The sequence below is a fragment of the Paramormyrops kingsleyae genome, chromosome 9 (genome assembly GCF_048594095.1).
Source record: "Paramormyrops kingsleyae isolate MSU_618 chromosome 9, PKINGS_0.4, whole genome shotgun sequence".
Taxonomy (NCBI): Eukaryota; Metazoa; Chordata; class Actinopteri; order Osteoglossiformes; family Mormyridae; genus Paramormyrops; species Paramormyrops kingsleyae.
This window is the reverse complement of record NC_132805.1, coordinates 36,196,287-36,211,476: the sequence shown is the minus strand read 5'-3', so window position 1 is coordinate 36,211,476 and position 15,190 is coordinate 36,196,287. Positions and strand designations below refer to the sequence as shown.

Below are 15,190 nucleotides of genomic sequence, written 5' to 3'. Positions count from 1 at the left end.
TCCTGCATGTATTAGTTGACTCTGCTCGAATAGAGCTTTCAGTTTCGTTTATGCTCGCTAATGCCAAGATCGGGGAAAATCTGCAGCGTCATTAAGGATGTGCTTTGCTGTCCTTGCTACACAAAAACTGAAAAAAAAACCTTTCAGCATATATATGCATATATAAAAGCTGAAATGTTTTTTTCCCTTATGCAGTGCCTGTCCTACGCAGCAGTCTTGTATTATGAGTATAAAAATGGGTAGGAGACAATCACATTTTAGTACGACACTCGGTTTATATGAAGGTCGGTAATAAAAGGCTGGGGACCCGTTTTCCGACACCGATCGCTGTTTTCCTTCGGACTTGGCAGCAGCGCAAAGAGCGCAGCTACGCGGCAGACGGATCCCCTTCCGGAGCGGCGCTGAGCGCATCCCGCTGCTCTGCCCGCAGATGCAGCGACGCCTGCGCCTGTCATCCGCGCCGGACCCAGGACGATGTCCCTGCGCGGAATCGTGCACAAAATACGGCTTACCCTGAGTATTAATGAAGGGAGTATCTGAGACAAAGAATGTCTTAAACCCTGACGGGAAATGCTGTCTCGGCTAAGGTAGGTATAGTACGTTACATTTATTCGCTTTCTGTAAGCAATTTGTCAGTACGCCTTAAAAAGTCATTTTTAGTTGTTTCGATAAATATATAGAAAAATACAGTTAAATCAAATCTCCCCGCCGAACAGTATATTGATGTTTTTCTGAAGGTAGTATGTAAAGGTGTTATTATTGTCGCCGTTCGAGGATGCAGTGCTGAAGAGCTGCATAGTCCCTGGACATAATCTGCACACTATTGTATAATACAGTTTCTGTTCAGATTGAATGTTAACTCAAATGTATATTTGCAGCACACACATCTGTTAAGAATTCTTATGAAGAAGGACAGAAAGATGAAATGACCAAAAAGCCCGGTTCAAACAAATTTGATGTTTCCTGCGAGTACCGTTGTTTGTTTTTCCTTTGCATATTTTATTACAACCCCACTGACTAACCGGTATATTTGATTTTCATAAGCGCATGTGACTCTGATAATTTTCTTGTAATCGCCTTTAACGAAATACGTGGTTGCCTAGAAATAACCGTGTTCGCTTATCGACGGACAGGCACCATATGGTATTAAATTAACCAGTGACACTGAATTATTTCAGGATGTTAAACAGGCCGAAAGCTCTGAAATTCGTAATCCTCACTGGATTATGTAGAAACACTAGCCCAGTAAGTTATAGTGCTGGAGTGTTTTGAGCCTGTAGGCTTCGCCCAGCTTAGGGCTGTTCCTTCGCTTACGCCTGATGTTTTAACCCCCTGGTTACCGGCATTTACGCGGCGGCTTCTGGCTGCAGGTTTAGCTTCTGGTGGATCTTTGAATCTAGCGGACTCACAGAATTACTGCCCGGCTGTTCTTTAATTTTCGCCACGCCCCCTCAGGTGACTCCACACCAAGACCTTTCTCAGGAGCCTTGAAATGTTCATACTGTCTTGACAGTAAGTCTCTGTCAGTAAGTTCATACTGTCTCTGACAGTAAGTGTGCCGTGCTCCTTTTGCTCTTAGACGTTTAAATGCCTGCCACATTGGTCAGCCTGTGATGACAACCAACCTCTTAGGGAGTTTCCAGCTAGGCTCAGCATAATCGATCATTTTCTGATTGTTTCCTTGCCTAGGGTGGATTTCCAACTGTTCTGTGTGCATCTTACTGATTGGCTTTGTAGATTTTTTTTCCCCAGGCCCAGGGGTAACTGTACCTGTAAATGACATTAATATCCGCACAGCCACCCCTTTCCAGCAGGGGGCAAACATAAAATCCAGACTTGATTCACTTTTAAAACATCCAAGTGACTCAACTCTCCTTGCTCGCAGTCAGGAGTGTGGCTACAGTCTTACTCACTTCTCTGTTTCAAGCTCAAGGACTTTGGAGGAGTGCTCTAGCGTGTCCTACCGCGGACGCCCACGCCCGTCCCGCAAGCATCGCCCCGTCGTCATGAGGGTGGTCGTCCTGCTTCTCTGCCTGGCTCTGCAGTGTACAGAGGGTGGGTCTGCGACCTGGCGTTTTCTTTGGGGGGTGATAACACCCAGGGGGGTCGAATGCTTCCATGCTCTGCATTCCTAAATGCCAGTGCTGGGGTTTGTGAAGATGACAGATTGGACGAACGTAGTGCTTTATTGATGTTATTAATTACCCGATTAATTAGAATGAATGCAGTTACCACTCTGCTCAGCCAAACACAGCTAATGAAGCATTTGACAGTCTCTAGAAGATAATGTGGTAAATTAAGAAACATGGCAGGTTATTACATAATTAATGTTTTGGATTTGCTTTGAACTTCACTTAAATGACGACATAGGATCACATTCGATTTGTACAGCTGACAGAGATGCCTGTGGTTGTTTCCAGTACAGCTGTGAGCACCAAGCTTGTAAAAAAAGCATCTTCCTTGTTGTATATTGAGTCAGATGGCTAGAGTCACGTGACATGCTGCGGATTTTGGAATAATACTTTAATTTTGTATTTTATTTTGACAAGAAATACTAGTGAGGTCACTTAGGTCGGGTAATGGTCTAAAAGGGAAATACTTTTTGTCGATTACCAGGGTGGAAGATATATTTAGCATGTAGTTACTTACTCAGGTACTTACCCTGTTTACATGAGTAAAAACTATTACTACAGCATCTAAAGGCCACAATAACAGGACCTACCTGGAGCATGAACAAGCAGTCGGGTGTAAGCGAGTTTGTGGGATTTCCTTACTGCACCGTATCACGGTCACCTGCTGTTTGTAGGTGCAGTAGCAGAGCAGTGCTGGCAGGGGGCGACGTACTCGGAAAGCATCGTCTCGCCCAACCTGAAGAGCGGCAACATCCTGCGGGTGCCAGAGGCGCCGTCGGTAGGCCAGTGCGCCAAGGCCTGCTGTGAACTGCCAGGCTGCGACCTGGCGTGGCTCTTCGAGCGCCACTGCTACGTGCTGAGCTGCCAGCGGCAAGAGGGCTGCCAGCCTCGTCCGAGACCCGGCTCCGACTCCTACATCACCTTCGTGCGTCGAGGCCCTGCATCGCCACTTGTGCTGCAGTCCCTCGTCCGTGGGCAGCCTTACCCGGGTCGCTGGAGACCCCTGTCACGACCCAAAGGGCCCGCTGCCGTCCTCAGGGACCTGGCCCTCTTCGATGGGACGCGAGACTTGAGTGACCTCGATCCCACGTGGACGGACGTGGAGTACTCTGACAGGAGTTTGGAAGATGGCGGCCGATTCGGCATCGCGGTGAAGAGCGGACCTGAGGCAGCACGGACGGAACAGAAGGAGAGCTCTGGCTACCTGGACTGGCTGCCTCTTCTAAACATGACGGATATGGGGGGCGGCTCGGTGGAGAGGGAATCTGTGCAGGACGCTGCCCAGGACGGCCCATCCCCCCCTACAAACGGGATACCCGCCACTGAACCAGCCCCTACCTCTGACCCTGCAGTGTCCCCAGCCACACAGAACCTCACTGTAAGTATCCCCTCTTCAAAGAACAGAAAACGGTGAATCAGCACTTCCGGAGGGGCGGGGGGGGGGGGGGTGATATCTTTGATGACCACACTTCCAAAACGCCTTCTTTTGACTGGACCCTTAGCCTTATGTACCCTGAAGCCACACAGTCAATTTTTAAGCCGGCCGCTTATTCACCGTTTACTGTTGTCTTGTGTCCGTGCGACACAGTAGGTTGCGTGACACGGTTTTACTCCTCCTTTCCTCGGAGGACAGAAGCTTCCCTCTGCTCAGGGATCACGAAGCATCACGATCCCTGTGGACGGTGTCGCTCCGCCGGGCCATATGGCAGCATGCTGACTCAGCATTCCACAGAAACACCCCCCTCCACACTCCCCCCTCCCCCCTCCCCTGCACTGTTGCCTTTGAGGAAATGAAATGATCAGCGTGTCCAGTCTCCTACTGCAGCGGGACGTCGTGATGCATTTGGGGAATTGGCATTGACATGTTGTGAAATGAGTGCCCTGCCTTGTGCCCCCGTACGGCCCTGCGCAGGATAAGCGCTTAGAAGATGGGTCGATGAAATTCATCTGCGGCTTTAGGTGACAGGATTTTAGAGTGATGACCTGATCGGTGACACACAGGGAGGACACTGATGACTCTGCGTTTGTCACCCAATCAGAGCGAGGAGCTGATCGGTGTCACACAGGGAGGACACTGATGACTCTGCGTTTGTCACCCAATCAGAGCGAGGAGCTGCCTGCCAACGCCTCGTCCGTGCAGATGCAGCCCACGATGTTTCCCCAAGATGGTCCCACTGACCCTCCCCCTCAGCGCCAAATTACCACTTGCCTTCCCACTGGGAGTTTGCCCCCTGTCCTGAATCGGACCATTCCCACCGGCGCCCCACAGAAAGGTACGGTGAACAGCAAAAAGGGGGGAAGCAGTGTTCTGGGTGCCACATGGCGTGACGTTTTAATGTCTGCCTCCGAACAGTGGGAACCCTGCTGGTTTCGGCAGGAGACCCTGTGGAGGTGACGCTACCCATGAGCACTGTGGAACTGGGAGCCATTGTGGTTCCTGAGCCCCAGACAGGTAAGTAGGGAAGAGATTATGCTGATTAATACACGTCTCTTGCATTAGTTAATTGTGATTTTTTTTTTCTTTGTCATCAGAAAGCACATACTCTTATGACTGGAGTTTACGCAGTTATCCTAATGGCCACCAGGGGGAGATGGAGGGCATGCACAGCAAGACAGTGAAGCTCTCAGGGGTAAAATGCGTTTCGATTTATAGTCTATCTCTGCTGGCACAATAATGTGCGTTTTGCTCACTGCAGACACGCCCGTTTTGTTTGTGTCAGCTTTCCGAAGGTGTGTACGTCGTCAGAGTGGCCGTCACGGGGGACCACGGGGCCGGAGACGCCCTCGTGAATGTCACCGTGAAAGCTGGTGGGTGCCACCTGTCGGGGCTGCATATTCACACTAAGATCCACACAAGCTGAAACGTCTCTGTCGCTCCATCAGCTGCCCGTGTGAACCAGCCCCCGAGAGCCGTGGTCATCCCCCCCGCCCAGGACGTCCTGCTCCCTGCCCCCTTGGTCTCCATCGATGGCAGACGTAAGCTCCCCCCCCCCAGTCGTCTTCCCCCAGGCTTATAAACATCAAGGACATTGTCTGCCTCTGCTTTTTTGGCACAAGCAGTGGGGGGGGGGGGGGGGGGTCCAGGAGAGTCATACAGTCAGGAGACACTTAAGAGAACTTATGCACAAATATTCTGAGGGCAGAATTAAAAATGATTGGTTCAGAGAGGACCAATCAGATTATAGAGGAGGCTAGTCCAAGCAATTAAAGGAGGCAGGGTCAACCAATCAGATGTCTCGGTCCCACCTCCTCTACTGGCTTGGACCCACAGTCTGATTGGTTATCTCTCTGACTCAGTCATTTTTCATCCTGCCCTCAGAGCAGAAGCAACATTTTCCTGTAAGAATACTTCCCTTATAAATCTGAGATGAATCTCCCGCTAATGAGAGAGGGTGATATTTCTGAGCACGTCTCTCTCCTTGGCTCCAGGGAGCACAGACGATGTTGGCGTGGTGACCTACCGCTGGGAGGAGGTGAAAGGGCCACCACGCAGAAGCAAGGCCTTCGCTGACACCCCCCTGCTCCACCTCTCGGACCTGGAGCCTGGAGACTACACCTTCAGGTGCCATGGCTTAGACCTTAATTATCCCCATTACTGGGTCTCTGCGTCAAACAGCTGCTTAATGTCCCCGTTTCCCCGGTAACCCTGAGCACAGGCTGCTTACAGCTGCTGCAGTTAATGTTTATCATGTACTAATGGTGCCGCTGCCCATATCCCTTAAACTGTGTAAATCGATAAGCCAAGTTACTGTGTTAGTTGCATAACAGAGAACATTATTACTCATCATTTCTGACGCTGTATGAAGGGCAATGGAGGCGACCCTAAAGGCAGCCTTTCTCTCAGCTTGACAGTGACGGACTCTGATGGGCTGAGTGACTCCACCATAGCCACCGTCAGAGTCACCACGGCCCCCGATCTGCCCCCGGCGGCCGACGCGGGCCCCAATGTGACGGTCACGCTCCCGCTGGACCGTGTCACCCTGTGTGGGAACCGGAGCAGCGACGACCACGAGATCGTCGGCTACCTGTGGAGCCTGAGCCCGGGGAGCTGGGCCGAGAGGCCGACCATGCGGGTGGGTGGGCTGTGAAGGCAGTCCCGAGGGCTTCGCTGTCGTACCTTTGAAGGCCGTCCCGGGGGCTTCGCTGTCGTACCTTTGAAGGCCGTCCCGGGGGCTTCGCTGTCGTACCTTTGAAGGCCGTCCCGAGGGCTGCGCTGTCGTACCTTTGAAGGCTGTCCCGAGGGCTTCGCTGTCGTACCTTTGAAGGCCGTCCCGGGGGCTTCGCTGTCGTACCTTTGAAGGCCGTCCCGAGGGCTTCGCTGTCGTACCATTGAGTAGAGGCTTCCTGTTTCGGTCCCTTTGGATGGACGCATCATGCGGGTCCACGATGCTGTGGGTTTGAGTTGTGTGAGCAGAAGAGCGGCTTGACGTTCACTAGCCACGTCTTACAGCTGCGTGGGGCCCGGAGCCTTAAACCTTATATCTCGGCGGTAAAACCTGCATATCATGTTTGGGTATATATGACTCTGCAGAGCTGCTCCCCTTAAGGTTCAGTTCTTTCTATACATCTTGGGGAGGCAGCAATTTCTGAAGCAGCTCTGCAGCCCGTTACGGAGACGGGAGGTGGGATATTCCTGTGCCACAACAGCTTCACCCCAGGAGGTGAGGTCAGGAAGCTAGACCAGTGCCCTCCCGCCCGATGTCGCCGTGCCCTGACGGCCCCCTGCTCTGTGCCAGGGTGCCCGGACAGCCCTGCTCCAGCTCTCGGACCTGCGCCAGGGACAGTACCCCTTCCTGCTCACTGTCACTGACTCGGCCGGCCAGCAGGCCTCAGACGGGGTGACGCTCAGCGTACAGGCAGGTGGGCACCGGCACACCAGCATTCGCATTGCATATTATGGGATGTTGGGCACGCTCTGGCTGCCCGCCTGCTTGGCCAGGCTTAGAAGAGTATCCACTCTAACCAGTGTCCTGTTTACTAGCACAGGATATTAAAAAGGAAGGTGAATAATTAGACATTTTCTCCACGAACACGTTTCATAGAGGAGAAAATCAAGCTAATCCTGGTATTTTAAATACTATGGGACCATAACAGGATGAGCTTTGTGTGTGGGGGGGGCGGTAAGGGAAAAGACACTGTGGCCTCATTCTGAGCCATGTGGGGGTGTTTGTGTCCTAGAGAGGAACGCCCCCCCCGTGGCAGTGGTTAGCCCCCACCAGCTGCTGACCCTCCCCATAAGCAGCACCAGGCTGGACGGCAGCAGGAGCACGGATGACCGCGGGATCACGGCCTTCCACTGGGGGGCGCTGAGGTACTCCCGCCTGCTCAGCCAGATACTAACCCAGAGTGACCCAGGACTCACACTGCAGTGAAACCAGAAGGTGCATCTTCAGATAGTCACAGACACAGTGTATTACTCTCCCTCAGAATTAAGAGTCAGTTTATGTAAAGGTGTGGGGCGAAGTGGGGGCTCTGAGGCTAGGGATCTGTGTCTGTAACCGGAAGGTTGTTGGTTCAAATCCCACAAGTGCCCAGAGTCATTCTACTCCATTGGGCCCTTGAGTATGGTGCTGAGGTATCACCTTCCCCATGGCTGCACTCAGGTTCTCATCCCTGAGGTGGTTTGTCATGTGGTGGCTGCAGCCACACGCTGTACTCAGCTATAATATTATTGACATTTCACATCCCATACAGATGAGTAATTTAATGTAAACCATGCCTCTAGAGCCATTCGTATGCTGTTTTTGTGAAGCCAGTGTGGTCTGACTCTTTTTTGCCTGAATACTCTTCCTTTCTGACCACACCCTTGTCCTCCAGACTCTACGCTCCGACCCCCACAGCGCTGTTTTACTTTTTACTGGTTTTTATGACTTACTGTCAAAGTCACTAAGCCTGAGTCTGGAATTTTTCTTATTGATGGAGCTCAAGGCAAAAAAAAAAACAACATTTCAGATTTGTCATCAGTGCCTGGCCCTTCAGTGGGTGTGACTTGTGTTACTCATGGAGCCCTCTAGGGGGTGCTGCATTTTAAGCGTCTCATTCTGTCATACTACCACTCGTCCTTTGCTCTTGCTTTGAAGTGGTCCCTCCGGGCTGACAATGGAGGACTCTGACAAGGCTGTAGCCCTGGTATCAGGCTTCCAGGCTGGTCACTACACCTTCAGGCTGACAGTGGAGGACCAGCAGGGGGCGATAGACAGCGCCTACCTTAACGTCACTGTATGTGAAGGTGGGTCTGCTTTCATCCAGTCATCCCAGTCGCAGTTTTCCAGGCGGACCTTGCATAGGTTTCCTTACTGCTCTGGATTTGCTAGTCAAAGTTTATACCAAAGCTGTCATGTCCAGTTTAACTCTTTATGCATCTGGTTGAGTGACTATGAGTGACTATGAAAAATGAGAGTCTGTGTTTGCCACTTGAGTCAGTGTTAACCCCCCCACAGGTGTAAAGCAGCCCCTCTCAGTCCACACCAGTGGGGGCCACACCTTGGTTCTGCCCAACAACTCTGTAGTGCTGCAGGGAAATGTCTCTGGTGCTGAGCCGGACTCGGTGTCCTACCTGTGGGTCCGGGATGGGCAGAGCCCAGCAGCAGGGGTGAGTCGGCAGGCACCGTCTGTAGGGCTCCTGTAGTTTGTTGGTTTATTTTTAATCTAAATATTGAAATGTCTGGAGATTCGTTATTGCATCTCTAATTCAGCGATTCTCAATCCATGGGGAAGTTCTGAAAGGGGCGCGAGGCAGAGTTGGAAATGTAAGCATTTTAAAACCGGTAAGCTCCTATGCTGATCCAGGATCAGATTTACCAGCCCCAGTCCTACAATTAACCTATATGAACGGGTCTTGGGTCTGCAAATGCAAAACTAGTGAACACTCAACCAGTCCAAGAAGTCAAACCACAGATGCTGAATGTAAAATTCACTGGCACTGTGTGCTTGATCATTGCATTAATTTAAACCTATACGTGATATAGGGTCGCGACTGAGCTGACATGACAAAGGTTAGGTCGCAGTGCAAAAAAGGTTAGAACCACAACTCTAAGTGATTCTAACTCCCCCTAGTGGTCATGAATGGTGTTTCTCTGATAGGACAGCACTATTTTTTGCTGTAGTGTATTGCTGCATGACAAAATTTAATTGGCCCAGATTCTCATTATAAAAATGTTATGCAACTTTGTTTGGCTACATATCAAATATAGATGAACATTCTCAAGTTGGAATGGGGAACATATTATGCCTTATTTCAGTGAAAAAATGTACTACCATAAAACAGTATTTGCACACTTGCAAACGGTATGCAGTGGCTTGACCACATGAAGTAAAACTTGATCAAGTCATTATCAGCTTGGTTCTCCTGTTTTACATTCACTTTGTTCTCTGTACCCCAACATAACATACCCGTTACTTGCTGCCGAAATGTTCGAGACTGAGAGCGCTGGCACCCCCTGCACACACTGGTAACACACTGTGGCCCCCAGGACGTCCTGTACGGCTCGGAGCGCTGGCACTCCCTGCACACACTGGTAACACACTATGGCAAACAGGACGTCCTGTACGGCTCGGAGCGCTGGCACCCCCTGCACACACTGTTAACACACTGTGGCCCCCAGGACGTCCTGTACGGCTCGGAGCGCTGGCACCCCCTGCACACACTGGTAACACACTGTGGCCCCCAGGACGTCCTGTACGGCTCGGAGCGCTGGCACCCCCTGCACACACTGTTAACACACTGTGGCCCCCAGGACGTCCTGTACGGCTCGGAGCGCTGGCACTCCTTGCACCTGGCTAACCTGGTGGAGGGAACCTACCTCTTCCAGCTACGTGTCAGCGACCCTCAGGGACGATTTAGCGCAGCCACCGCTACCGTGGAGGTGCTCCCTGGTAGGAGCCCCCGGCTACACGGCTCCCATGTCTGTGTGTCTGTGTGTGTGATCCACGTATTTCTGATTTGGCATGAGATGTATGTATGGTGCATTGTAATCTGATGTAAACTTGATGTGACGTGATGTCTGATGATGTAATACTGGGTGGTGTGATGTCATGGGAAACTATGTCTAATGTGTGTGTGGGGAGGATATGTGTATATATTACATTTTGGGGACCAGATGTCCCCACAACATGATAAAACGGGGACTACCTTTTTGGTCCCCACAAGGGGAAACTCAGTTTTATAAAAATCTGTGACAGCAATCAGAAAAATGCCAAAAGTCTTGCATTTTGTTTGGTTACTAAGGGTTAAGGTTGTCATTGTTGGGACTAGGTTTTTTCCCATACAAATGAATGGAAGGTCCCCACTAAGATGTAAATACAAGTGTGTGTGTGGTATGTGATGTGTTTGGTGCATTGTAGTCTGATGATGTAGTCTGGTGTGACACGGTGTGTCATGATGTAATACTGGGCGATGTGACGTCATGGGATGTGGGCCCTCGTGCGCAGACCCCCTCCGGCAGGCCGAGGTGGAGCTGGAGCTGCAGGCGACTGTGTCCCAGGTGAGCCAACAACAGATGGACACACTGGTGGGGCAGCTGGCGGAGCTGCTGCACATGCCGGACGCCAACGTGACAGTGCGCAGTCTGTCTGCGGGGTCAGAGGTCAGGTACGCAGCCACCTTCCAGTGTCAGTGCGCATGAGGATCTCCTACCATGCAGCTCGACATCCCTCCCCTCCCCTCCCCTCTCCTCACCTCCCCTCCCCTCCGCAGCACCGTGCTCCGGATCTCGGCGCAGGGCCAAGGCGAGCCCCTCCCCGGCCCCCTGCTGGCCCGGCGCCTGTGTGTGCTGCTGCTTGGGGACACACAGCTGCTGCCATTCAGGGTGCTGCGCGTGGACACCCGCAGTGAGTGACACCCGTCACACGCCGAGCCTCGCCCCCACTAACTCCTCATTTGATACCTGTTAGTCAGCAATGGACATTAATGGAACGTCAGTCCTTGTGTAAGGAAGTTCAGATGAACTTCAGAAATGCTGACTGTGGGAATTACAGTCATGTGGCACATAATGATGTTCAGACGACGATGGAACGTGTATACGACGGTGGGCCCAGAATATTACAATTGAGCTGAAAAATTGTGTAGCCATCATAACGTCGTAGCACAATGCCTTACTCACGTGTCTGTGGTAATGCTGGTGAAAACATCTGCTAGTCATATAAACGAATAGCACATAGAATTATGTACAGTACATAATACTTGATAATGATAATACATTAACCAGTAACATAATAATAATAATTTTTGTTTAATGTACTGTACTTTTTTATCGTTACTTACTAGTGTGTAGTAAGCCATGTTTGTGCAGGTACATTCTGTGATGTTCGCACAGTGATGAAATTGCCAAATGGTGCATTTCACAGAGCGTATCCTCGTCATTAAGCGGCGCATGGCGCATGGCGCATGGCTACGCGTGGTGTACACTTCTGTGCTAACGTGAGCGTTGTCCGGCTTTCCCATGGTGCAGTGTGTTTGCTACGGTGTTCAGACCACGGCCGCTGTGACCCCATCACCAAGCGCTGTGTCTGTGAGCCATTCTGGATGGAGAATCCCATCCGTCGCCTCCTACAGGACAGGGAAAACAATTGCGGTGAGCGCTGTAATTATTTTTTGAGAGCCTGGCAGTGAGCAGATATGAGCCAGTCTCCTGTAATCCCCCTTGCCTCTTGCAGTGAGCAGATATGAGCCAGTCTCCTGTAATCCCCCTTGCCTCTTGCAGTGAGCAGATATGAGCCAGTCTCCTGTAATCCCCCTTGCCTCTTGCAGTGAGCAGATATGAGCCAGTCTCCTGTAATCCCCCTTGCCTCTTGCAGTGAGCAGATATGAGCCAGTCTCCTGTAATCCCCCTTGCCTCTTGCAGTGAGCAGATATGAGCCAGTCTCCTGTAATCCCCCTTGCCTCTTCATCCGTATCTTCATTTAGCCGTAGAGGTCTTCTTTCGCTCGTCAAACCGAGTGACTTCCGGGATAATCTTGCTCTCTCTGCCGTAGACTGGAGTGTGCTGTATGTGGTTGGGAGCTCCTTCGTGGCCTTCGTCTGCATCCTGTCAGCCAGCTGGGCCTGTATCTGCTGCTGCAAAAGGTACCTTCCCTTCCCGTTTCCCCTTGGGCTCTGCTTCATGCAGGAATGGGGCTGTCCTGAATGTTAAACTTACAGGAGGAAGCGGACGAAAGTGAGGAAGAAAACCAAATACACGATTCTGGACAACATGGATGAGCAGGAGCGTATGGAACTGCGGCCAAAATACAGTGAGTCGTTTCAGAGTTTGTTGTGGTGCAGAGGGGGCAAAAGGCTGCTTTAATCTGTCAGGGCTCCTGTTGTCTGTAAAACAGTGGATCACTGAATTTAAAACATGTAAAAGGCCTTATGGTTTATTGTAAAACAGCAGTACTGGTGGGTGTAGCATGAAGGTCACTAAACAAAAAGCCTGAAAAGATTTTAAAAAACCAAATTGTGTCTTGCCAGCAAAATGTTACTTAGTAGGCAGTTGAACTGAAATAGATAATTTAACTGATATATCAATGAGGAGGGGCCTTCTTCCAGCAGAAACGGCAGGCCCAGATTAACAAAGCGGGCATTCAGGCGTGTGCCCTGGACGCCACATCCTGGGGGGGGCAACCCCTCACAAGCCACCGCCTCCCCCCGGAACAATCACAAATGTCTTTTAACAAGTTAATGAGAGTTAGTATCTATTTAATATGACTGAATACTGTTCTCTAATACAGCCCTCGCTGAAAAGCCTGTGTTATGGTTTCCCTGTGTTACATACAGGACTGAGGGGGGCTGAGTTCAGACCAGCAGCTCTGGTTACCAGTCAAACGCTGTAGCAGTTGGGCCACAGAAACATTATTAGCCTCATTATTAGCCTCATTAATAGCGGTGATGTTTCCTTTTTCGTGATGACATTCCTGTAATCCTTATTTCACACAGCCCCCCTCTCCCGGAAGGTCCCGGAAATCTGTCGTTCCGCTACTCAACGGCGGTGAAATTAACCGGCAAAAAGTTTTAGTGCTGCAGCCCCACCCCAAATTTTAGCGGCACTCAATTTTATTACCGTAATACCAGCCAACCATCGGCCAGCAAATTTTATTACCGTAATACCAGCCAACCATCGGCCGGCGCCCCCTCATCTGTGGGATATCTGCTGTCTAGCTGCCTGAGCAGCGTCTGCCTGAGCAGCGTCGGCCTGAGCAGCGTCGGCCTGAGCAGCGTCGGCCTGAGCAGCGTCTGCCTGAGCAGCGTCTGCCTGAGCAGCGTCTGCCTGAGCAGCGTCGGCCTGAGCAGCGTCGGCCTGAGCAGCGTCGGCCTGAGCAGCGTCGGCCTGAGCAGCGTCTGCCTGAGCAGCGTCTGCCTGAGCAGCGTCGGCCTGAGAAGCGTCTGCCTGGCTGCACGACAGAGCACTCCCCTTGCTGCTTCTCCTTTTTGTGATGTCAGCGATGACCATTTGCTCAGGGCTGCTTAGGTGGCCAGTGGTCGTACCCAACGGCGGCTTTAACAAGCTTGGCTTGAGTTAACGTCAACAAGGTGCGGCTGATTCATCTTCACGTTACGGCTTGAGCTTTAAATGGGAACGAACGCTAATTCCGGCAGGTTAATTGACTGAAGTGCAGGTTTGTTGAGCGACCTTAATGGAACAGCCCCTGAATGCACCATGAGCACAACGGGCTGTTTTCATATCGCTGCTGCTTCATCATCAATTCATGTTTTTTTTTTATTTTATAAAAATGGATGATAAATTTCTCCTAGCTGTATGCCAAAGGCCTGACATTCTCATATGTATTAATACTCACAGTGCGACTTGTATCCATCATGTTTCCCGGTAACAGACATCAAACACAGGAGCACGGAGCACAATTCCAGCCTGATGATGTCCGAGTCAGAGTTTGACAGCGATCAGGACACCATCTTCTCCCGAGAGAGGCAGGACAGGAGTAAGAACCAGCATAACGGTGCCCCCAGGAACGGGGGGGCCTTCAACGCACGGACCGTGGACAGCTGAGGGTCGGCAGGCTTCCACTCCTCAGCACTGGGGGGGGGGGGTAATCGGCAGGGAGGCCTGCACTAACACTGCTGGATAATGATGGACACAAGCCCAGGAAACAGGAAGTGTCCCATAATGCCCTGGGAACGGTGACCGGTGAATGTAGGTGTAATTATGGTCGGTCCTTAACATTTTTATGCTTTTAATGATGATGATTGCTAATCATTTATTTATTTTGTGATTTTAATGTGTGTGGTTCCTTCCAGTCACTCTGTACAATCCTTTCATTTGCGGTTTGTGTTTACAGACTGTGCAGAAGCCAACAAATCCTTGATTTTTAATATGCTGTGTTCAGGGCCTGTACTGATGTTTGCAGACGTGAATGATTCAGACTTACATTATCGTAGGGCTATTTTTTTGCACTTCTAATACTGTTATAACCGTCTCTTTGATATGGTTGTATGCAGACCTCCCACCCTGAGGGTTCTACACACCTTCCAGGACATTGTACATACAGCCATGGTTGTTCTGTGAATTGCACAGCAGAACCACAAGGGGGCAGCCTTAATGCTGAGAGTGGGGCACAGCCACAAGTCGTGGGTCTCATGCACGACAACAGCCAAGGACCTAAACCCACACAGCAACACTTAGGCTACGGAGAAAGTGGGGTGGGGTGGGGTGGGGTGGGGGGTGGGGGGTGGGGGCATGTCAAGATACGGAATGTTTGCATGTGTGGAACTTAGGAATTACTGTAACCAAATGAGCACTAGAATGTTTACCACCAAAAGGGTAATACACAGTGAAATAGGTACATTTCAAGGAGAAAACCCACATTAACTGGCAAGGCTTTGCAAGGCTGGATGGCAGTAGATGGGAGTTTCACTTCAACACTAGTCTAGACTGTGGTGTGTCATGTTTGTCGTTTGTTTGATTGGAGGTGAAAACCTGTAAACCTGCCCCCAGATATTTTGTTTTTCCTCAAATTAAAGCCTACTGATGTTTAATTTGTGTAATTAAAGCATATCTGCCACCTGTCAGCAAAAAGGCTAAACCGGTGTTGTTCACATTCATTTGGAAATAGACGTCTTCATGCAG

At 50.7% G+C, this 15,190-nt stretch overlaps 1 protein-coding gene across 1 annotated transcript; it reads left to right on the top strand.

The window, feature by feature from the left end:
- Positions 1 to 379: 379 nt before the first annotated feature.
- Positions 380 to 14,737, top strand: kiaa0319 (KIAA0319 ortholog). Its single transcript, XM_072716924.1, has 21 exons — positions 380 to 587; positions 1,928 to 2,055; positions 2,807 to 3,510; positions 4,237 to 4,405; positions 4,486 to 4,584; positions 4,665 to 4,762; positions 4,853 to 4,940; positions 5,016 to 5,108; positions 5,562 to 5,694; positions 5,977 to 6,205; positions 6,869 to 6,992; positions 7,311 to 7,443; positions 8,213 to 8,361; positions 8,573 to 8,724; positions 9,869 to 10,007; positions 10,563 to 10,722; positions 10,828 to 10,961; positions 11,582 to 11,704; positions 12,105 to 12,195; positions 12,271 to 12,362; positions 13,941 to 14,737. Exons 1-21 carry the CDS (start codon positions 571 to 573, stop codon positions 14,111 to 14,113), a joined length of 3,228 nt encoding a protein of 1,075 aa, XP_072573025.1. The 5' UTR covers positions 380 to 570; the 3' UTR covers positions 14,114 to 14,737.
- The last annotated feature ends 453 nt before the right edge of the window (positions 14,738 to 15,190 follow it).

Coding starts and splice junctions, on each gene's coding strand:
- kiaa0319 (XM_072716924.1), top strand. Junction 4,585..4,664: donor GGTTCCTGAGCCCCAGACAG/GTAAGTAGGGAA, acceptor CTTTGTCATCAG/AAAGCACATACTCTTATGAC. Junction 8,725..9,868: donor GGCAGAGCCCAGCAGCAGGG/GTGAGTCGGCAG, acceptor TGTGGCCCCCAG/GACGTCCTGTACGGCTCGGA.